Genomic DNA, 23,307 nt, shown 5'->3' with positions numbered 1-23,307 from the left:
CTAAAAATAGAAATTTAATATCTAACAAAATATTATAATTTACAGAGAAAAGGGCTAGTCATTATTATTATAAAAATTATAATTATAAAAATTGTGAAATTATCAGAATTAGTGATAGGAAGATATGCATAGTAAAAAGAGGGTGAGAGCTGCCATATCATTACAGTGTAAGTGAAAAAATATTTTTGGAAAAAACGAAACAAAACAATAAGTGTTTCAATTAGTATTATAATATAACTATATTTCTGGATATATATAAAATTTGATAGATTAAAGAAATATATATAATAATAATAAATAATAAAGTAAATTTTTTTTAAATAAAATGGGAGAAAAAAGCAAAGAAAAAGGTAAATAGATAAAAGAAAAAGGAAAAAAGAAGAACAAAAATAGGAAAAAAGGTGAGGACAAAAATGTGAATAATTAGACAAAAGATTTTAAATGTGCATAAAGTGTCAACACTATATCTATACAAAAGTAAGATAACAGACAAAAAAACATAAATGATACCATCGTACAAACTGATGGATAAAGTAGTGTTATATACATCTATAGTTGTACATACACCCATAAGGTGTATGTACGTGACGAAGGGCACGAGTGTTGATACAATATATGTATAACTGGCGTGCCTGTGTCTATTATATAATCAAAGTGACCCTAAATCTCCACAGTGAAGAAAAGAAGTGAATGAAGGAAATATCTTATTATTTATGATGATATATAGAACAATTCTTAATTATGTATTATCTAAATTGGAGTCAAACATGTCTTCCAAAGCCACAGAAAACTTACAAAAAGGGACTATAGCTATTGTACTCATTCATGCCATTAGGTGTTAATGTATCCAGATTGAAAATCCATTCTGTTTCTTTTTTGAGAAGGGCTGAGCTCAAATCCCCTCCTCTTATGCCCATTTTAACTCTTAGGAGGTGAGATCTTCACATTGGCTTTTAAAGTCCTCTTCTCTAGAACAGTTTCGCCTAAGGCGTAAAAATTTGCCTTTGGGTAACTTATGTTATTGACATTTGGATTATATTAAGATTTATGGGATTTATCATTATTTATATCAATATATCATTAACTGTGGATATGAATTACTAAACTAATAATTGAAATTGTGGTTTATTAACATCTAGAATGATTGATGAAACAATTAAAAGAACACTATATTTATAAATTTTATAGGCCCCCCTCTTTTTGTGTAATTTTATTTATATTAACATATTATTAATTATGGATATGAGTTAGTACACTGGAACAAAGAATTGTAGTTCACTAATATTGAGTATGTGGATGAAATAATTAAAAGATTATTATTTTTCACAAATTTTATAGGCTTTTATGTACAATAATAAATTTCACCCAATGCAGCAATTACTTTACTTACTTTTATTAATTTTTCCTTTATTTATCACAGTCAATTCACTACCCACCTATATATGCCACTTTTGACTCTAATATATATTTTTTATAGAATTTAATTAGGATAAATGAGAAAATAGTGTCCAATTATTGATGAATGATATGCAGGGAATCATATCTTCGATACTAAGGGATTTCTAACTGGAGGAAAAGTACACCTCCGTTACTCCATCATGTTAACATAAACATGATGAATCTATAGCCAATATTAGAGACACCATATAGGACCTTTGATTGGAAGAGATGAACACACCCCCGTAACTCCGCTACGTAAATACAAATACGGTGGTTCTATAATCGAGACTTTTGATTGGAAGAGATGAACACACCCCCGTAACTCCGCTACGTAAATATAAATACGGTGGTTCTATAATTAAGACCGGAGATACCTACAATCTGATTGGAGGTCGCGGACACCCCCCCGCAACAAGACATATGAAATAGTGTCCCCTATTGGCTGAGACTCGGAACCTGGAGTGACTACTCATAAGCAGATGTTGGAATGGTCAAATAGACCACGTGACCAAGGGAGACGATTTCATGGGTCTCCCTGTATGAATAAAGTGTGGGATGGTAGATGCAATCGTCTTGCCTTGACAAAGCTAATCAGTGAAACGCGCGTTGGCGGTATGCCCACCGTGTGTACTCCGTGCAATAATATTGCAGCATTGTAGCCTTGTCCAGTTACAGGACAACTTAATAGTTAATTTTGTGTATCTTATGTCATTCGAGCTGACGGTGATTGGCAACACTGTTGCAAATATACTGGAGCGGCTGTACGGCGCTCTCATATGTTAGAAACAACTCACCATTGTAATGAAACATAAGTAATATATCATTCACTCATTTGACTGGGCGCTACAATATTTCTGTGTTATATGTCCATTTACAGGACATCTATGTATATGTGGTAAATGTCCACTCTTTATATATGTGAATTCTAATGGGATCTAGTAACATGGTTATTTCAATTTAAACAGCAGAAATTTATATATTAATATAGCTAAATTTCTAGCTCTCTACAATTGAGAACTATCATTACAACTATTTGGAATTAACTGATATTGGCAATCGATATCTTTTGTGATGAATTAAGGTGGCAGCAATATAAAGCCGTAGTAAAATAATATGTCCTAAATGGATACACATCTTTAAGGAATTATAAGCATATAATAGCGTTTAGATAAAACTAGAGCTATATTGGAATTATTTATGACGCTGATATATACTACTACATCTTATCCGCATGAATATTGATTGGCGGTGAAGATATACTGTCACCCCTTATTCACACAAATATTGATTGAAGGTGAAGATGATTTGAGTAACGCTCCCATAAATGTAATAAAATGCATTTTACATTAATTAACACAGAAGCTCTGCAAATAAATAATTTAGGTTTGTACAGCATGGAAATTAATGATAATATAAATATGAAATAAAACTCACACGGCAGGATTTTTTTTGTTATTTTAATATCACATTTTTTCTACTAATAGTTTCACATTCCCCCCCCCTTTTTTTATCCTATTTCGCTGTAATTGTATTCCGTTTGGAATGTTTTAATGCATATCTAATAAAGACGTTATATATTTTATTTAATTATGGACAAGTGCGCCACATAGGAGGACAAATCCTTTTTTTTTTTCTCTTTGTGATATCTAAATTTTATATATATCCAGAAATATAGTTATATTATAATACTAATTGAAACACTTATTGTTTTGTTTCGTTTTTTCCAAAAATATTTTTTCACTTACACTGTAATGATATGGCAGCTCTCACTCTCTTTTTACTATGCATATCTTCCTATCACTAATTCTGATAATTTCACAATTTTTATAATTAGAATTCTTATAATAATAATGACTAGCCCTTTTCTCTGTAAATTATAATATTTTGTTAGATATTAAATTTCTATTTTTAGAGGGATTTCAAATCATTCTATTTACCTTTTAATACAATATATTAATGTATTATTTATAAGATTGGCTGTATAATAAATGTTTGGCTAGAGTCCGGATATATGGGCGGGTTGTACTGTTAGAAAGTGAAAAGACTCCCTTTACCCCCATTAACATGGTAATAATAAAGGCTATCCATTCATTGGCTAGATGCTTTGTCAATCAAATACCAATGCGATATGATAGGTCACCTGCCGTTTGGCTGTACGCTCTGTCAATCATGTGATACAGAGGTGGGATTGGACAGCACATAGTATAACTATCTAAACTTACCTGGGTCTGCTATGCAGCAGCTGCTTCCTCCGTGAACAAGCCTTTCCGGCGAAACGCACGTCGGCGGGAGGGTGTCTGCGTGGGCGCCGCGCAGGACACCCCTTCTACCAGTCAGTATACGGTATTTCCATTTGTGTGCTGCTCCTTCCAGGCGACTGCATGTCCCATGTACTTGGACATAGTGAGTCACTGTGCGGCGACCGCCCCGTTCAGGTATGGGGGATGTGATCGGCTGCCATAGCAGGAGGACACTTGTCTAAAGACTTGGACTATTTTTACCTTTATGAGATATAGCTTATGTACAGCTTTGATTATTATATATGCAGAGTGTGATATTAGTTAGGCAGTGGGTTTTTGCCTTCAATATAACCCGTTAACCATTTAGAGTTGATATGTTCTTTTACACTCTGCACTCATATGGGTATACATTGTAAATGAGATACCCTTATATCCACAATGTCAGTTAGAGGGTTTATATTTAAACAACTAAGATCACTACATGTAACTATGGGTATTGTGCTTATGCACAGTCCTTAATTGCTATATTTGCAGAGTGTTGCATCACTGAGGTAGAAGGTTGGATCAAAGCACTACCTTGTTAAATGTTCATATGAACGAATTCAGCCCATATACCTGTTATACTCTGTATATCGATATATTGCAAGTGAAATACTCTATATTCAATATATAATTTCTATGTGTATTGTGGTCAATATTGCAGGACTTGTTGAGAATATTGAAGTTATTACTTATTTAATTTACCATATGTCAGGGTATTCAGTTACCAAGAAATTGTTTTAATGTGACATTTTTGTCCTATACATTGTGTCCTGTGTTCCTTTAAATTCATGTTATAGTCGACCCCTTGTAGGTCAAACATCGTTCTAAGATACAAACTATAACCCATTCTATAATCAACAGGTAGCCTATACCACCCCCTCCATCACTGTGTTTTTGTATATTATACATCTGCATACGAGAAAATAGTATATATGTCTTTTCTTTTTCACTTAGTCCAAGTCCATTATAAGCACCATATGTTTGTTAACTTGATTATAAAAACAATAATTTCTTAAGCATTGGCTACCTTCTTCTAGGAATCAAACAGTCCGGGTTCATTCTCTTATGAAGGGTTTTTATTGTTAAAAGATTTATCTGTTAACATATGATCCGTAATACTATGGCTAAGTCATTTACACATTATATCATAGGACTAAACCTCCAGTTTATATTTCTGTCAAATATTTGTGACAAATATCTATGAATAGTTACTCACTTCCTTCCTATCTACTCTATTAACTGATGACAATCTCATTTAGAGTAACTCTCTCATTAAGGGTCCAATGCAGTTTGTAAGACCCTTAACAGCAGAAGCGAAATAGTGAGTAACGTTACGGTTACACTGTTGTTTCTAAGGTTCAAACAGCCACTGGATGATACCTCACCCCTCATTGATGGCCTTCTGCTAAGTGAGGGGCAGTAGTATTACAGGTGGATCAATCTTTACCCTGACCGTCCTGTTATTTCATTCTAACCAGGTAGCACAACAGACAGACTGGTGAGAATTCAAACAGAGCTATTCAGTTGTTATGTGACAATTTTGATGCCTAAGATGTTCGCCGTTGTTTAATGATACATTGATTGTATCGAATTATGTGTTTAATGATACAATAATTGTGTTGAACTATGTGATTACGTTTCACTTATGAAGCATTGACTTCTAATAATCAATCCCCTTATTCATCGATTTATAGGGGTCCTATTATGCGATATGACTCGTCACTATATTGTTCCTAGAGACCTCTCTAATCGATTATATTGAGGGTGTATTCATGTTTTATGTTATTTGTCTTGTTTTTTGTCCTTTGCCATAGATATTTTATTTTGAACGTAATAAAAGTTGTTTTAATTATTTCTATTACTTTATTTATTAAGAGTGCTCACAAAATAGAGTTTCTTTTTCTCCTTTTTGTTCAGACACCATGTAATCCCCAGGTTCCAGCGCCAGAATGATGGACCGTAGGGTCTCCATCCGAAACCTCGGCACCCGCAAAGACTTGTTGAGTGCTTTGAGGTTGAGGATCGGACGATACGACCCATTGGGTTTCTGCACCAAAAACAGACTGGAATAGACACCCTGGCCCCTCTGGGAGAATGGAACAGGCACTATAACTCCAGCATGGAGCATAGTGTGCAAAACCTTCCGCAGTTCCACGGCTTTGTTCCGGTCTGATGGAAAACCCGTGGTGAAGAATCGAGACGGGGGCCTGTGCCGAAAGTAGAGGGCGTACCCGTGAGAAACCACCTCGAGAGCCCAAGTGTCTGTCGAGGTAACCGACCAACACTGGGCGAACTGCAGCAGGCGACCTCCCACTTTGGGATCCCCCAAAGGGAGGCCCAGACCGTCAGGCCGCAGGTTTGTCATCGGGCTTAGGGGTCGGACGTCTGGTACTCCAGGCCTGTTTCCGGGGCTTGGCCGATTTTTTGGGGCCAGCCTGTCTGGGAAAAGACTGTGTCTTAGGCCTACCCTGGGCCCTGTAAGGCCGAAAGGACGACGTACCTGAACTGGAAGGAACCGCAGCAGACAGAAGACATGCCGATTTGGCTGCCGCCAGCGTGGCTACGATTTTGTCCAGATCCGGACCAAAGAGGACTTCTCCATTGAAAGGCAAAGCTTCCAAGCCCTTCTTGGAATCAGCGTCCGCCTTCCAAGATCGCAACCAAAAGGTGCGACGAGCAGCAACAGGCGCCGAAGAAATCCGAGACGCCAGGGTACTGATATCCAAGGCCGCCTCATTGATATAAGTGGCCGAGTCCCGGAGATTGCCTATAAACTCTGTCTGTTCAGCCGAACAGTCGGAATCGAAAGACGCCTCCAAATTATCAGCCTAGCGCTCCATAGCTCTGGCTACCCAACAAATGGGCATAGCCGGCCCAGCTGCCCCCCCCCCCCCCCCGCAAGGGAACAAACGGACTTTAGGCAAATCTCTACTTTATGGTCCGTAGCATCCTTCAAGGAAGATATGGAGGGCATGGGCAATGTGGCACTGCGGACTAGGCGTGTCACATGGGAATCCACCTGTGGAGGGGATTCCCACTTAGAAAAATAATTATCCGCAAACGGATAAGCCACCGCCAAGCGCCTCTGACGCTGATACCGTTTGCCCGGATGTTTCCACGCCTCCTCTAAATGGTCCACCAATTGACCCGAAAGAGGAAACACTGTGGCGTCACCCTTAATATCCTTCAAAAAGGCATATTTAGATTTTGACACCGGAGGATTTTCATCCTCAATCACTAAAGCTGTGCGGACTGCCCGAGTAAGTCCAGGAATATATACCTTGGACCTAGCGTCCGTTTCTTTAGTACGGAGAGGTTCCTGGTCCGAAAGATCCAGAATCTCCCCATCATCAGACGTCACGTCGTCATCCTCATAAGGAGCAGACAGAGACGCCACCGGCCGCTTATGTGGCCGCAACACAGACTCCCCTTGTAACACATCCGACAAATGCTGTACAGAACTTGTCAGTGATTTAACCCACGCAGGCTCCTGAGAGACTTGGGGAGGGGTATTAGGGAGACTGTGGGGTACCATCAATTGCCTCAGGAAGCCCTGCATGGGTGACGACACCACTGGCTGCTGGGACAATCCCATCTGTGGGAACGCAGGCTGCGGAGCTAACTGGCCCACGAGGGTTGTAAGCGCTTTGGCGAAACAAGCCCAGGGCGGCTCCTGCACTGGTGCTGTGACAGTAATTGGCCGCGCCAATAAATAACACTGCCGGCATAGCCCCTCCGCACTACCCTCCCCCTCCGCTATAGGTACTTTACACGTAGTACACAAAAGCTGGAGAGGAAAGTCACTCTCAGACATGATGGTAAGTATGTGACCCCTCTCACTGATACTCGTAGTATAGTGTGAGACCACCCTGCAATCACCGCACCGCAAGGGCTTTAGCAGAAAAAGATCAGGGACAGTGAAAAGGCTGACAGAAGAAAATGAAAGTACAGGCAGCAGTGCTAGCAGAAATCACATACAATGCAAAGAAAATCAATTCCTGCACTAACAGCGCTGATAATCAAGTACACAGACACGGAGCATGGTAGGACACAGCGCTGCATACACAGACCTGAACCAAACAGAGGAGAGGTATGCCAGGGGACCCAGACCGCGTTGCCACCGCTTCCAAGCTTCCAGCAGCGTTCACCATGCGCTTGTAAAGATGGCCACCGAGGATCATATAGGAGGCCGGCCTGGGGGAGGAGCGCTGCCACAGGGCCAGTCAGCATAGTAAAGAGAGGGCTGTGTGCAGCGGGGGAGGCGCCGGCTGTACTACAGGGAAGGCGCGCTCCCCTGGCATGCAATTAACCCCTGGGATGCCGCAGCGCTACTGCTCAGCCGCGGTCCGCTGTCCCAGGGGGGTAGTAGTAGCACAGGTTAGGTACCTGGCTCCACGCTGCAGCCAGTCCCCAGGGAGCCCCCTGCCTGGGGACTCTGGACCATGTTTCAGCAGGGTCCCACCGCGGGACCCCGCTGCTTACCTGCTGCCCCCTTGGATCTGGCCATGGTCCCAAACATCTGGGGTCACCGCTAGCTGTGACCCCAGATGCTCACCAGCATCCCCGGATCGGTACCGGCGTTCTGGTACCGGCGGGGGTGTAGGGAAGACAGCATGGATGTCAGTACTGACTGTCCATGCTGTACTTCCAGATGTGCAGCCACAGCTGCATTGAAGAAACTTCAGGGGCTATTCTTAGCCCCCCTCTAGCAGGTGCATCCGACTCCGGCCGGGCACCAAACGAAACTGGGATGCCTTGGCTCGGGGGCGGGGTGTAGGAGGGGGACCCTAGTGCATCCTGGGAGGCTGAAAACTTAACTCTATGGTGCCCGATGCCTGACGTCATCACCTATACCCCCAAGGTATCCTGTGGATACCCTATGGACCCTGATGTAGAAAGCTAAAAATCACTGGTGTAGGGTGTAAATAAACATTCCAGGCGTACACCTTTCTTCTGCTCAGTCTTAGCCATCGCCACCGACGTCTGTGTCCTGCTATGTGACTGCAGAACATTATATTACGCCTGTTTTGTGCAGTTTGCTAAATGACGTTGTCATGTATTACGTTCTTTAGGACCAGACCTCGCCGCTATGAAGGCAACGCAGCCAGAGAGAACCACCCTGTTCAAGAGAGAGCCGCACGGTCCCGGGTACCGGATCCCTTCTCTCATCTACATCAAAGCGGAGAACATGTTTCTGGCCTTTGCCGAGAAGCGTAAGGACAAGAGCGACGTCAGTGCCGAGTACCTGGTCATGAGACGCGGAGTCTACAAGACGGGATATGTGACGGTAAGTCCGTAGCAGTGCCCTTAGCGGTGTAGTGAGCATAATACGGTATTTACATATGCTAGCGGATCAGCTATAGATGGGACAATCAGAATAACGGCAGCAGGGCAGCTTTTTGGAAACAAAGAAAGAAAGAAGGAATTAGGGATGGCCATCGACCATCGATGATTCAAAATCATCGATGGTTTATGGCCGTTGAATACTTTTACCATTGATGGCTGAGAGCAAATGGTTCTTAGCCATCGATGAACGAGTGGGAGCCAATGCTTTTTTTTTTAGATGGGACGGAGATAAAGTACCAATCAATTAGCTCCTAACTGCCATGTTACATGTGTTTGAAAAATGACAGTTAGGAGCTGATTGGTTGGTGCTTCATCTCTCTCCACTTTATCTCTCTCCAGGCACTGGATGCATCAAGGTGAGAAGTGCGGTCATACCCCGGGTTTGACCGCATTTCTCATATGAACCAAGCCCCCGGATGCGATGCACTACGGGGCTTGGTTGCTGTGGGTAACGCCATCTTCCTGATGGCGTTACCCTATTGAAGCCTGTGGGCTTCTAGATACAGAGAGTGCTGTGAGAGGGTTCCAATTGGATCGCTCCCAGCACCCCCCGCAGAAGACCCTCCATCATAAAGGGCCGCTCTTACCCAGAGAGCGGTCCTTTGCGGTGTTCTTCATGCCGGTGTTGCTAACGCCAGCACGCATGCGAAGAGCGGTGGGATATATTGTATCTCAAATCTGCGTCATGCATCCCGATAGGTTTAGGGTGCGGGGGGGGGGGGTTAGGTTTAGGCACTAATGGGAGGAGGTTAGAGTTAGGCACCACTAAGTGAGGGTTACGGGGGGAGAGGGGAGGGTTAGAGTACTTACCTGCTGCAGTCGGGATTCTGACTCGTCAGGCTGCCGCTGTCGGTATTTGCTAAACAGCCGCCAGCATTACATACCGATTCTGTAGGACACAGCTTCTCTGGCCTCAGCAGCTGGACATCATGAGTAACCTTAGGGTCATGTCTTCCTGATGGGAGAGGGACCTCAGAATCCCGTAAATGCAATCATTTTAATTTGTAACTATTTTACAATAGAGACAATTGGTTCTTGTCTGTAATAAGGTTCACATTGACAGCACACTTTGTTACCTAGAAACAAATACAAGTTACGATTATAAGTATTTTTTTTGTATATTTTTAGTGGGAAGGTGTCCAAAGCTTACACGACGTTTGCATGAAGAACCATCGTACCATGAACCCTTGTCCTGTTTATGAAGACACCACAAAAGTTTTGTTCTTGTTCTTCAACTGCATCCCCGTTGGCGTGACGGAAGAACATATGAAGAAATGGGGAAACTCCTCCAAGATGTGTTACGTCATCAGCAGGGATTGCGGGAAAACCTGGAGCTCCATCTTTGACATCACGGATGTGACCAGCGGCATCGGTAATCTGGCCACTGTCTTTTTCTCTCCTGGACACGGAATCCAGACACACTCTGGGAAACTCATCGTCCCAGCCTATGTTTATGTGGCCAAATTCTGGTTTATTTGCTGGTGGTTCCCTAAAGCCCAATCATTCTACCTCTACAGTGAAGACCAGGGGAACACGTGGCGAATATCTGGGCGGATTGACAAGCTGGAGTGTGGCGAATGTGCGCTGGCGGAAATAGAGAGCGGGGAGAACCAAAAAATGCTCTACTGCAATGCACGGACTCCGTCCAAGAAGAGGGTGGAGGCGCTGGTGCTGAAGGTCGGGGGCGAGTTTAAGATTGCCGAAAAGAGTAAAAAATTGAACGAGGTCAAAAATAATGGGTGTTTCGGAAGTGTCGTCAGCTTCCCAGGGATTGACCAAGCGGGGCAGGAGCATTCCCACTGGCTTTTATTCTCACATCCACCTAAGAAAGACTTCAGAGATCTCGGTATCTTCTTAAATAAGTCTCCTCTGATGTCTGAGGCGTGGTCTAAGCCGTGGATTATCTACGATGGCCCGGCGGCTTACTCCGATCTTGCCGACTGCCAGGATGCCAACACTTTTGCAGTCTTATTTGAGAGCGGGGCTGAAAGCCCTTTCGAGGAGATCAATTTCTGCCTATTTACGGTGGAAGACGTCTTGGAACACATTAACAAGAAAAAAAGCTTGTTTGGCTTATTTAGAAAGTGAGCCGATTAATAAAGTCATAATCGTTCTGAATCGTGCTTTGATTGTGCATTCACTTTGCCTGTTTAAAAGATGGCAGCGTCATGCTATGGACTATTCCAGGATACTACGGACTAATAACAGCCACCAAAGCAGGTTCAGGACATATGATTACTTTGTGGCACCGTGATTTGCTATACCTAGCTAGGCTGAAATAAGGTTATCCTGAAAAAATGTTCTGGAGGAGCGGTCTTGGAAAACACAGGGCTACGTAATCTTGTGCTTACGCATGTATGATTATAGTCTTATCTGAATGTGTTCTAAAATAAAGTTATACACTGTACTTGCTTAAAGGGTAGATACAGCCCAGGTATCCGTTACGGTTCATTACCATCCCCACGGGCGGTTTCAGTTAGGTGCGATGTGTCGCCGAACATCCCGTATTGTTGAGGTCTGGACGTATTTGCCCATTAAGGTATTCTCAACATCATAAAACTGAAGATGTTGCCGGTCACCATGTGCCGTTCCGGAATGGCACATGACAGCTAATGCCCGCTAGTTACACTAGGTTTCTTATGGGGAGTGGCGCCAAAGAAAGCGGGCGTCCTGGGGGCGTGTCACAACCTGCGCCTGCGATTCCTTATGCAAGAAATGTGGCTCCGGTATCTCAGTTCCTGTGGCCATTCTGCGTGACCATAGGCTTAGATGCTTGGACTTGCCATCCCGCAGGTGGGCACCTCTATACATTCCTCAGTGTCTGTGACATTTGCATATTTTTGCACAGCGGCTGCGTATGGCTAATACGGTGGCATTAGCGCACAACTCTGAATCAGGCCCAAAGTCATTGTGCACAGAATAAAGGTTGCAGATGGTATCTACTAATGTTAGGGAGGCTGCCATATTGCTCGGAAGACCTAATCCCGACAGCTGGCTTCCCGACTGTCTAATCCCGGCAAGTGTCTAATGACCGGCGTCAAAATCCTGACATTAGACCTACGCCGGGAGCCCGACACCCGGCTTACCGATCAAGGGTAAGCCGGGCGCCGACAGCCGCGGTGGGGTAGAGGGTTAGGTTAGGGGCTCCCAGGGGGGACTTAGAGTTAGGCACCCCCCGGGAGCTTAGGGTTAGGCTAGGGGAAAGGGGGGTTAGGGCTCGGCACCCCCGGAGGGAGGTTAGGGGTAGGCACTCCCTTGGGAGACTTAGGGTTAGGCTGCTGGGAAGGGGTGGTTAGGTTAAAGACACTTAGAGGGGGGTTAGAGTTAGGCACTTGGGGGGGGGGGGGGGGGTTAGGGTAAGGCACTCCTAAGAGAGGGTTAGGGTTAGGGGGGGGAGGTTAGGTTAGTAAATAGAAAAAATACTCACCTTTCGGGATCTTCACTGCCGGGCTTCCGCTGTCGGTAAATCATACTGATTCCTTGGAAACACCAAGATAGCGTGACATAACGGATTGCACAAGCACTTTTAGGAAACAGTGTGGCCACATTTACACTGGACGTAAGAGCGACCCCTGTATCTATCAGTAGATAACTAAGGAGCATGGGCTTAAACATGTCGACATTCACTAACTTCTAACCACCCTTGAGTGAGGGAAAGATTAGGGTGGGTACTTGTCTGTGGTGTCAGGGGCGGCCATGGAGGGGGAGGAACATCCCTCTGGTTAGTACCTGCTTAGTTTTAGTTCCTAGGAGTTGGCGTGGCTACAGCCATCGTTGTGGAGTTCTGAAGATAAACAATTTGCAGGAATAAGATGGTAACTTATATTGTAGCGGTTCTCCAGTAAGCTAGTGACCAAATGCCGTAATACTCAATGCTTGTGTTCCACCTAGGTGCCGCGGGCCCCTGCACAGGCAACGGACGGGGCTCTGGGCCTGATTCAGCTTGGATCGCAGTTGATAATACGCAGGCAATTGTTGCGCACTGTGCATGCATTTGCATCACAGTGCGAGAGCCGGCCACCGCGATCGGAACTGCAGTGACCACGCAGACCCATCGCAAAGCGATTGACTGGAAAATGCCGTTTTTGGGTGGTGACGAGGGGGTGGTTGGTGAAACGCAGGCGTGCCAGTGCGTGCATAAATTATCCACTGCGATGCCATACGCAGCCTGAGGACACATAGCGTGCGCGGAAGTTAGCAATTTCTGAGTAAGGTCAGGGCCTGTGCAAGTGTGCGTGAGGCTGCGATGGTACTCACTGTTACCGATGGTTTTGCAGTCTTGCTAAACATTACAGATGTGTGTAAGGTAAGGTGGGCGTCCGTATGTAGTGCTGCGGCAGCTATGCGATGGCAATGGATTAGCGTACTATCGCAGTGAGACTGCGGGCGTAATCGCAGTTGCAATCGGTAGTGAATCAGGTCCTCCGACATTATGTAAAATATCTTTAATTTTTTTTATTTTTCACTCTCAACCACGAGACGTTAGATAACCGGGTCACAAGTCTGCATGATTAAAATAGTTCTTAGGGTCATTTATGTAAAAACCGCAGCCCTGGAGCGCAGATACCGTTTTCCCAATGTCATTAGCCTGTTTTCCATTAACGCGCCCATCTACAGTATACGCAAAGTGCGCAATACTATATTTACTCCTACACGGAAATAATGGATTTTATTATTCAGTGGGGGCAATTCAATTGTCTTTGCGCGTCCGATCACGTCTTATCCCCCATCTAAACAGACGGGGCGATTTTAAATATTTTTACTGCGCATGTCGCGCCCAAATAGGCAACTTTTAGCTCCATACATCGGCTAAACCCATCTAAAGTCCTGGCTGACGTGCCTGAACAGCAGTTTGGACACCGGCGCAAACCAGGACTTTCTGCACATTTCTGCTCGCCACCTCGGGAGGGTCCGAGCAGAAATGTGTCCACCCGCGGCACGTTCGCACCCTAACAGAGCAATAATTGAATTGCCCCATCAGGCGCCCATTAGAAGCAGCCTCGGATGCAGACAATTAAATTCCCCCCAGAGTGTGAGAAATGTTGAGATAGAAGGGGTCCGTCCCCGCACCTGGTCGCAGAGACTCTTTCCTGCGCTATTTACTAAGCAGTTAGGAGACAGAGGGCCTGATTCAGAGCCGGACGCTCTGACCAGAGCGCTCACTCTGAATCAGGGCCCTCCTACCTCTTATTGGAGCGGCCTCCTGGCCGCTCATATAGCTGTGGGTGACCACCCACAGCTATAGCGAGCGGCCATGATGATGGTCAAGACCATCGCGACCATCGGGCTTGCGACGAGACCCTGCGGTAGGGTCTCATGGCTGCAAGCCATTGAGTGATTTTGGCTCTATCAGAGCCAAAATTACTCCCACTGACATCACTACTGATGTCAGTGGGGCCGGACCCAGACGGTAGGCGTTCCCATGGGAACGCCTCTGTCTGGCAGCCACGCCCCCGGCACGCCCACCAAAGGGGGCGTGCTGTCAGTCACCATCGACAGCACGCCCCCTTTGGTGCGAGACCCGGAGCGACAGCTTGGCTGTTGCTATGCGGGTCTTGCGCATGCACACGGCGGAGCTCCCTCCGTCGTACGCATGCGAGCGGTCTGCATTAGGCCCAGAGTGATAAGTGATAATGTGCCAACCAATCAGCTCCTAACTGTCATCTCACAGGCTGTGTTTGAAAAATGACAGTTGGGAGCTGATTGGCTGGTACCTTGTCACTTTTCACCCTGTCTCCTAACACTGCTTAGTAAATAGACCCCTAATTTTTTATGAGCCCTTCATGGTTTCCATTTATGTAGTTATGAGTAAAACCCCTTTTATATATATCGCTAACTGTGCAATGATCACAATTAAACTCAATACAGTTATAGTTTGTTGAGATCTATAGCAGAACTATAAGGAAGTCTGATTGTGCCATGACAATTCTTCTTTGCAGGAAGGTAGAAGTAAACATACAGTATAAAGCTTAGGTATATACTTAGGAATTAATGATACTTCTGTTGTAACTTCCGGAACTTGAACTTGTGTTTACATCTGACTCATAATCCTTGGAAATGTTATAGCCGCAGGCGTGTGGCCCGGGGTGGTTTCCTTTGTAACACAGAAACCCCCCCAACTAAATACCGCAAGCTCCGACCTTATCCCAATCACTTTATATTGTGATGAGCTCATGAAATTCCTGCTAGGCAGATGGGATGGTGGAATATATTCGGGTCATGTGCGTTACAACCTAGAAACATCCATTAACTTCTCGCTGAAGTGGGAATGAATCAGCGACAGTTCTACGTGGCTTAGATTTAAGGCACGTTCTGTGGATGATATATTTTTGTGCTCACTGCATTTATTTGCTGCACCACTAACAAAATCCCATTTCAGAATGTATTTTTGAAATTAAAAAAACATCTATTCGTGCACTCGTCAATAGAATATGCTTAACTCATTTATAGCCAAGAAATAATAAAAAATAAAATAGATAAATTCTTACTTCTTGTGTTTTTGTCCATACTTTATGCATGTATGTCAGTAGCGCACGCAGGGGGGGTTTCTGAGTACCCAGAAATCCTCCTGACAGACTCGAGAGCAGACATCATGCTGTTAAGCACTGCCCCTCACAGCAAAATGGCGCAATTCGCGGGTCAATCGGGAGGAGGCGGAGCCAATAAGACGCGATTCCCCTCCTGATTGACCCGTGAATTGTGGCAGTTTCACACTAGGAGTAGGGGCCTAATGACATGAGGGAGCCAGTCTGCCAGGTAAAGGTGTGTGTGTGTAATGTATATATGTATGTGTGTTTAATGTATGTATATGTGTGTGCATATCTATGTGTATATATATATATATATATATATATATAATTCATTCCATAGACAAAAAACCCTTACGGTTTCACATGACCCATTACGGCTTCTTAGACATGATCTGAAATCTGAAATTTCACAAAACCTATTGCATTTTTGCCACTCAAACTTCAAAAAGCAATGAAATTACGATCACTAAGGCTGACGCCTTAATGGACGTGTTCCTTGCGTAATACAGATATGGTATGCCATCACACCCTGTGGTTAACTGCAGATTCAACACTCTCACAGAGTGAGATTGCTGTCACTCACAAAATGGTGGAGCTGCTAATTCACTGCTAGGTGACCTGGGAAATGTGTTAGTGAGTAATGAGTACACCTGTGCTCCTGCTGAGTGACTTGGGAAATGTATCAGTGAGTAAAGAGTACACCTGTGCACCTGCTGGGTGACCTGGGAAATGTATCAGTGAGTAATGAGTATACCTGTGCACCTGCTGGGTGACCTGGGAAATGTGTCAGTGAGTAATGAGTACACCTGTGCTCCTGCTGGGTGACCTGAAAAACGACCTGTGTGGGATCCTGAAGACAGAGTTTGACAACCACTGGGCTACATGAAAGCAAAAAATATGTCTTCTCTGTGCATTATATCGTCTGCCAATCTGTCTTATTACTAGGCAAATGAATGGAGATGACCCCACAATGAAATCTGGGGTCTTATTTATTTAGGTGCTTCCTATCGTGTGTATGCCACAAGTTAAAAGGGGAATGCTTGTACTAGCAAAACACAGCCAGTAAAGGAATCGCACTTTTACATTTCAGGCATAAGCATGACCAGAAGCGCCGGGTTTAAGGACCTAACGCTTAGTAAATAAACCCCCAGGTGTTGGTACAAATTCTGCTAACATGGGACTTTAGTGGTAATTACTCCTAAAACATTACTTTGCCATTCTTAAACACTGATGTAGTGTTTGTTGTAACGGAAGGTGTGAGTCTATTACAGGGCGTCTTCCTATAACAATTGCTTATCCCCGTTTCCTATTAGCTCTAAAAGTGGATGTGAGGAAGTGTCTGATCTTCTGATTACTAAAAGTTTACAATTCTCCAGATAATTCTGTTTTTTTTTTGCTAGAGGTCAAACAGAAGGAATCCGAGTTACAGACTCACAGTAGATGTCATTCCGCATGTCCTTCTCCAATCTGTGGGCGATGATACAAAGAAAGGTTCCTGATCTAAAGGCCCCCATACATCAGAGATTGATTGCAGCAATCGTGCAATTTGCAATCGATTGAAAAAGGGAAAGATTTTTATACAAAATCGATTGCAAATTGCACGATTGCTGCAATCATTTTCTGATGTATGGGGGCCTTTAGTCAGTCCGTTTATGATGGTCCAGGAGATCGTCATACAAACTTCTGCTCTGGGGAACGAGTTGCCCCGTATCTGCTCTCTGCCCAAACTATCAGGCTGTAGGATTGTTCTAGGCAGAATACATTTCAAGCCATCAGTTCCTAATGACCGTTTCTTCCTTCCCTATCTATAAAGGCATTGGGATGTCCACAGGGATGTCTGTGTTCCCCCATCTTCATGTGAAATAATTTTCTCGATGGTGGACACAGATCTTTCCCCCGCCACATTGTCCCTTTGGGATTGGACCATTTGGGTTTCTCTGCCCAGGTTTTACAAATCTCTTACCTACCTTCCCATGCTATAAGAGCCCCCATTGTCATGCAACAAAGCAATTACACCCTTCTCCAAATCTGTCTTTCACATACAGAGCAGCGAGATGTGAGATTGACCAGTCGTATAAGCCAACATGATACAGCTGTCACAGCCCCCCATAGCTAGTACTGTAGAAACATTTTTGACAGCAATAAGGACAATCATTGTTTCTGGTATGAGGTTATCAGTCTCTTGCATCACATTTGGGGAATATTACCCGACTGCTGCTTCGGTTCTATTGTGTTTGATGGCGATAGTTTATGCACAGCGTTCCTAATTGTGGTGATGCGCCATTTGCACCCAAACAAAGGCAGATCTGTATCTCCTAATGATAGACAAGGCGATAAGTCTGGTAGACTCTGACTGGCTGCACAGAATGGCCGGGTACGGCCTGAAGCGTCTATAATACAGGGTACGGCCTGAAGCGTCTATAATACAGGGTACCTAAAGCGTCTATAATACAGGGTACGGCCTAAAGCGTCTATAATACAGGGTACGGCCTAAAGCGTCTATAATACAGGGTACGGCCTAAAGCGTCTATAATACAGGGTACGGCCTAAAGCGTCTATAATACAGGGTACGGCCTAAAGAGTCTATAATACAGGGTACGGCCTGAAGCGTCTATAATACAGGGTACGGCCTGAAGCGTCTATAATACAGGGTACGGCCTGAAGCGTCTATAATACAGGGTACGGCCTAAAGCGTCTATAATACAGGGTACGGCCTAAAGCGTCTATAATACAGGGTACGGCCTAAAGTGTCTATAATACAGGGTACATCCTAAAGCGTCTATAATACAGGGCGCGGCCTGAAGCGTCTATAATAGAGGGTGCAGGCTGAAGCATCTACAATAGAGGGTGCAGCCTGAAGTGTCTACAATAGAGGGTGCAGCCTGAAGTGTCTATAATAGAGGGTGCAGCCTGAAGCGTCTATAATAGAGGGTGCAGCCTGAAGCATCTATAATACAAGGTGTGGCCTGAATTGTCTATAATACAGGGTATGGCCTAAAGTGTCTATAATGCAGGGTGCGGCCTAAAGTGTCTATAATACAGGGTAGGGACTAAAGTGTCTATAATACAGGGTAGGGACTAAAGTGTCTATCATAGAGGGTGTGGCCTGAAGCTTCTATAATACAGGTTGCGGCCTGAACTGCCTATAATACAGGGTGCAGCCTGAAGCGTCTATAATACAGGATACGCCTGAAGCATTTGTAATACAGGTATGACCCGGAGCGCTTATAATACAGGTTGCAACCTGATGTGTCTGGGTGCAGCCTGACGTGTCTATAATACAGGGTTCGGCCTGAAGCGACTATAATACAGGATGCGCCTTAAGCATTTATAATACAGGTATGACCCGGAGCGCCTATAATACAGGGTGCAACCTGACGTGTCTATAATACAGGGTACGGTCTGACTTATCTATAATATAGGGTGCAGCCTGAAGTGTCCATAATACAGGGTACGGCCTGAAATGTCTATAATACAGGTTGCGGCCTGAACTGTCTATAATAGAGGGTGCAGCCTGAAGTGTCTATAATACAGGGTGCAGCCTGAAGTGTCTATAATACAGGGTGCGGCCTGAAGTGTCTATACAGGGTGCGACCTGAAGGGTCTATAATACAGGGCAGGGCCTGAAGTGACTATAATACACGCTGCCGCCTGCAGTGTCTATAATACAGGGTGCGGCCTGCAGGGTCTATAATACACGGTGTGACCTGAAGGCATACTTGCCAACTCTCCCTCATTGTCAGGGAGACTCCCTGAAATAGTAGCAATCTCCCTGTCTCCCTGAAGAGTCTGGCAATCGCCCTCATTTCATCCTTACCCCCATTATGAAGCTATTAGATTAAAAAACAGAGATATATACATTCAAATGGGATCATTAGTGTCATTTCCTTGCATTGGTTATTAGAAGGCACAATGATCCCTATGAATTTCTGAAAAGTATTAGTGTGTTTTCATCAACAAACAGATCTTACTAACTGCTTTTGGGCTGGTTTACATGTGGATGTAAGTCAGACTTAGGACACGCCTCTCAGATTTATCAGTACACGCCCATCACATGTATGACACGCCTCTCAGATTTATCAGTACACGCCCATCACATGTATGACACGCCTCTCAGATTTATCAGTACACGCCCATCACATATATGACACGCCTCTCAGATTTATCAGTACACGCCCACTGTAACACGCTCTCATAGGTGCTGCTTTCACAATCTCCCTGAAATGCTTTTTAAAAGTAGGCAAGTATGCCTGAAGGGTCTATAATACAGGGTGCGACCTGAGGGGTCTATAATACAGGGTGCGACCTGAGGGGTCTATAATACAGGGTGCGGCCTGAGTGGTCTATAATACAGGGTGCGGCCTGAGTGGTCTGTAATACAGGGTGCGACCTGATTGGTCTGTAAAACAGGGTGCGACCTGATTGGTCTGTAATACACGGTGCGGCCTGAGTGGTCTGTAATACACGGTGCGGCCTGAGTGGTCTGTAATACACGGTGCGGCCTGAGTGGTCTGTAATACACGGTGCGGCCTGAGTGGTCTGTAATACACGGTGCGGCCTGAGTGGTCTGTAATACAGGGTGCGGCCTGAGTGGTCTGTAATACACGGTGCGGCCTGAGTGGTCTGTAATACAGTACAGGGTGCGGCCTGAGTGGTCTGTAATACACGGTGCGGCCTGAGTGGTCTGTAATACACGGTGCGGCCTGAGTGGTCTGTAATACACAGTGCGGCCTGAGTGGTCTGTAATACACAGTGCGGCCTGAGTGGTCTGTAATACAGGGTGCGGCCTGAGTGGTCTATAATAAAGGGTGAAGCCTTATATAGCTACAACAGCAATAGTAATGGTCATAATTCTTAAATTAGCAGTAGAATGAACATTTGCTATGGGAAAGGAGCACTAGATCAGATCTATAGGCAGCACAGGTGCCGGAAGGAAGTGCGGAACGACCCAGGAGAACTAAATATGTTTGAAGGAAATGTAATATTTATTTCTCTTTACAGACTCACTGGTAGTGACATTGTGATGCCGGACGTGTCAGGAGAAGGTCAGCTCTCGTCCACAGCAAGAACACTCCCATATAAACCAGTTACACTAAGGGCGATGCTGGTATCGGAAAAGAGAACTGTATTTGGCTACTTCTGCATTGTGGCTGACTGTCCTGTAACCTGGGAGCAGCCTATATTCTGTATGTAAGGACAGTGCCGCTTCCCAGCCCCCTATGCAGGATGTTAGACGTTTGCTTAGGTGAGAGCGGACCTGGTCTAGGAAACGTGAAGCAAGAGCTATACAATCTATGGGAGATATACAGTAAGTCCGACCTCAGGGCCTGATTCAGACCCGCTCGCAAGCGGGTCGATGGTGGCCCAGTGCGCATGACGGAGCCGGCTCCGTCATGCACATGCGCGAGACCCGGATAGTGACGGGCAAGCCGTCGCTCCGGGTCTCGCTACAAAAGGGGTGTGCTTTCGATGTTGAGTGACAGCACGCCCCCTTTGGTGGGTGGGCCGGAGGCGTGTCTGCCCAGATGGAGGCTTTCCCATGGGAACGCCTAACGTCTGGGGCCGGCCCCACTGACATCACAAGTGATGTCAGTGGAGAGATTCCGGCTCTGTTAGAGCCGAAAGCACTCTGGGGCTTGCGGCAACGAGACCCTACCACAAGGGTCTCGTCGCAAGCCCGATGGTGACCATCTTCCTGCCCGCTCACTATAGCTGTGGGTGACCACCCACAGCTATGCGAGCGGCCTAGAAGGTCGGCCCTGATTCAGAGCGAGCGTTCTGTCAGAGCGTCCGGCTCTGAATCAGGGCCTCTGTGTGGAGGGAAAAGATAATGAGCTGTTAGCGGCGTGAAGAGTACTTATCAGTAGGTGTCTCTGACTGCGCCCATCTTGTAGGTATTTGTAATATCTGCGCTATTTCTGCTTCATGACCTCCAACGTCTCCAAGTCTTACATCCAACATAAGGTTTGATGTAAAGGTGAACGACCGCTGGTTTGTGGAGCGAAGGTGACCTAAATTCAGACTAAATGGGCCAAGTGGTTCTTATCTGCCGTCAAATTCTGTTTCTATGGTCATAGATGAGCGCACTCAGCTGCCGGCGGTACACGTTACCATTGCATCTGCGCTCATGGGCGAAGAGGCGGAACTGGTTTGTAATGTCTCACGCAGGAAGAGCTCCGTGAGGGCAAGTGGGCGTGAGAGACGATAGGCAGGACTTATGCACTTTTTATACGGCTGCTGCAAGTCCGTTCTGATTATAATGACTTCAGTGTACCAGGTGTACCCATACGGGCGGGCGTACAACACTGTACACGGGGCGTACATAGGCATTTATTCGGATTGACTGCGCGAACAGGCACATCTCAGTGAACCTCAGGTTACTCAAGATGTCCGGTGAAATCGCGCTGCCCGGGACAGTGTTGCAGCCACTGACTTTGGCACGCCAAGAAAACAGGGATGACATGCCCCGGTCTTCTGAAACGCTGCCCGTCGCGTCCACAAACGCCAGCAGCACGTCGATCAAGGTGCGGCTTTTGAGGCACTGATATCGCTATCGCAGAAGCAAAACAGCACATGCCCAGTGCGCTCCTGCGCAGATCTGCAAACCTCCGAGTTTTACCTAATTATCTGCATCTGCGGGATTTTGCGGGCACAAAACGTCACTTATTTTTGCTCACGCTGACATTTTCTATACTGCACTCCTAATAATACATACAAATGAAATTAAATAATGAACTGTAAGCTACGAGTGCAGTTGGCCCCATTACAGGCTAATATATTCTAGGTCTGTGGAATAGAGATGCATATTGTGCCAATATACAATCAGATTGATATATACCTGTCACGACCAGGGTTTCTCGGCATGGTGGTCGGTGGGTGTTACCTGTGACGATGCTGTGGCGGGGGGCATCTGGCGGTGGTGCTGGTGCCTGGCGGGGAGCATTGGCTGTGCATGGACCTGTTTGGGCATATTGTCACTCGGTGCTGGGTAGGCCTGGCGGTGCTTCCGTTCCGCTCCGGCATGGGCGCCGCCATCTTTCAGCCACGTGACCTAGTCGGCCAATCCTGGCGTGTCACATGCTCACTCTCTGACCAGTCATGGCTTAGCACTGGGTATTTAGGGGAGTGCAGAGCTCCCTTGCATTGCCAGTGCAACGTGTTTCTCAGCGCAAGCTGAGAGAGAGTTCCTGAGCCTGTCCGCCTGCCTATTGGATCTCTGCCTAAGTCTGCTTCACCTGTACCTGCTCCATACCCTGCTGGAATCCCCTGCCTCCTCCTATTGTCTCTCCCTTGCCTGAGTACCTGTGTCAGCTGTACCCTGCCTCCTCTTACATTTCCTCTGGACACAGGGTCTGATTCAGAGCCGGACGCTATTTGCACTCGCTCGTTCAGAAAAAGGGGCTGGCTATTTAAATTGAGCGCTCGCTCTTTGCGGTCTGTTGACGCCTCCATGTCTGAACGAGTGTACAAAACATGCGGTCGTTATTTTGAAAAAAACGCCCCCTGGCCGCTCGCATCATACGTCATCTCCGCTATTTATTTGATTAATCGAGTACATCGGACGGCGTATGAACTGCTCGCTATTCTTGTGGTTGCATTTTCCTACCGCAATCATGCGAGCAGTTCTGGCTAAAAGACACACCACTGACGTGGTCGATGATGATGCTTTGTTAATTATGCACACCCTTAAAATGCCCGTTTTTACCTTT

General features: G+C 45.5%; 1 protein-coding gene and 1 long non-coding RNA gene across 4 annotated transcripts in view; both read left to right on the top strand.

Annotated features, from left to right (window-relative positions):
• Nucleotides 1-12,380, top strand: part of LOC148507645 (sialidase-3-like) — a 39,146-nt gene extending 26,766 nt beyond the window's left edge. For both annotated transcript variants that reach the window (XM_088445825.1, XM_088445824.1), the window contains exons 2-3: nt 8,795-9,009; nt 10,197-12,380. In XM_088445825.1, coding sequence (XP_088301951.1) covers nt 8,812-9,009; nt 10,197-11,156 — 1,158 coding nt within the window. In that variant the 5' untranslated portion in view covers nt 8,795-8,811 and the 3' untranslated portion in view covers nt 11,157-12,380. The remainder of the gene's footprint in view (nt 1-8,794; nt 9,010-10,196) is intronic.
• Nucleotides 12,381-12,470: 90 nt separating this feature from the next.
• Nucleotides 12,471-15,555, top strand: LOC148507644 (uncharacterized). Of its 2 annotated transcripts, none has more exons than XR_015869689.1 (2): nt 12,471-14,688; nt 14,768-15,555. It is a non-coding gene; the product is annotated as an uncharacterized LOC148507644 (long non-coding RNA). The 2 variants fall into 2 exon arrangements; XR_015869690.1 differs by having other exon boundaries at nt 12,471-14,695.
• The last annotated feature ends 7,752 nt before the right edge of the window (nt 15,556-23,307 follow it).

The sequence above is a fragment of the Taudactylus pleione genome, unplaced genomic scaffold (genome assembly GCF_031769625.1).
Source record: "Taudactylus pleione unplaced genomic scaffold, aTauple2 ptg000390l, whole genome shotgun sequence".
Classification (NCBI taxonomy): domain Eukaryota; kingdom Metazoa; phylum Chordata; class Amphibia; order Anura; family Myobatrachidae; genus Taudactylus; species Taudactylus pleione.
The sequence above is the reverse complement of the archived record's forward strand: the minus strand, read 5'-3'. Positions and strand labels throughout refer to the sequence as shown.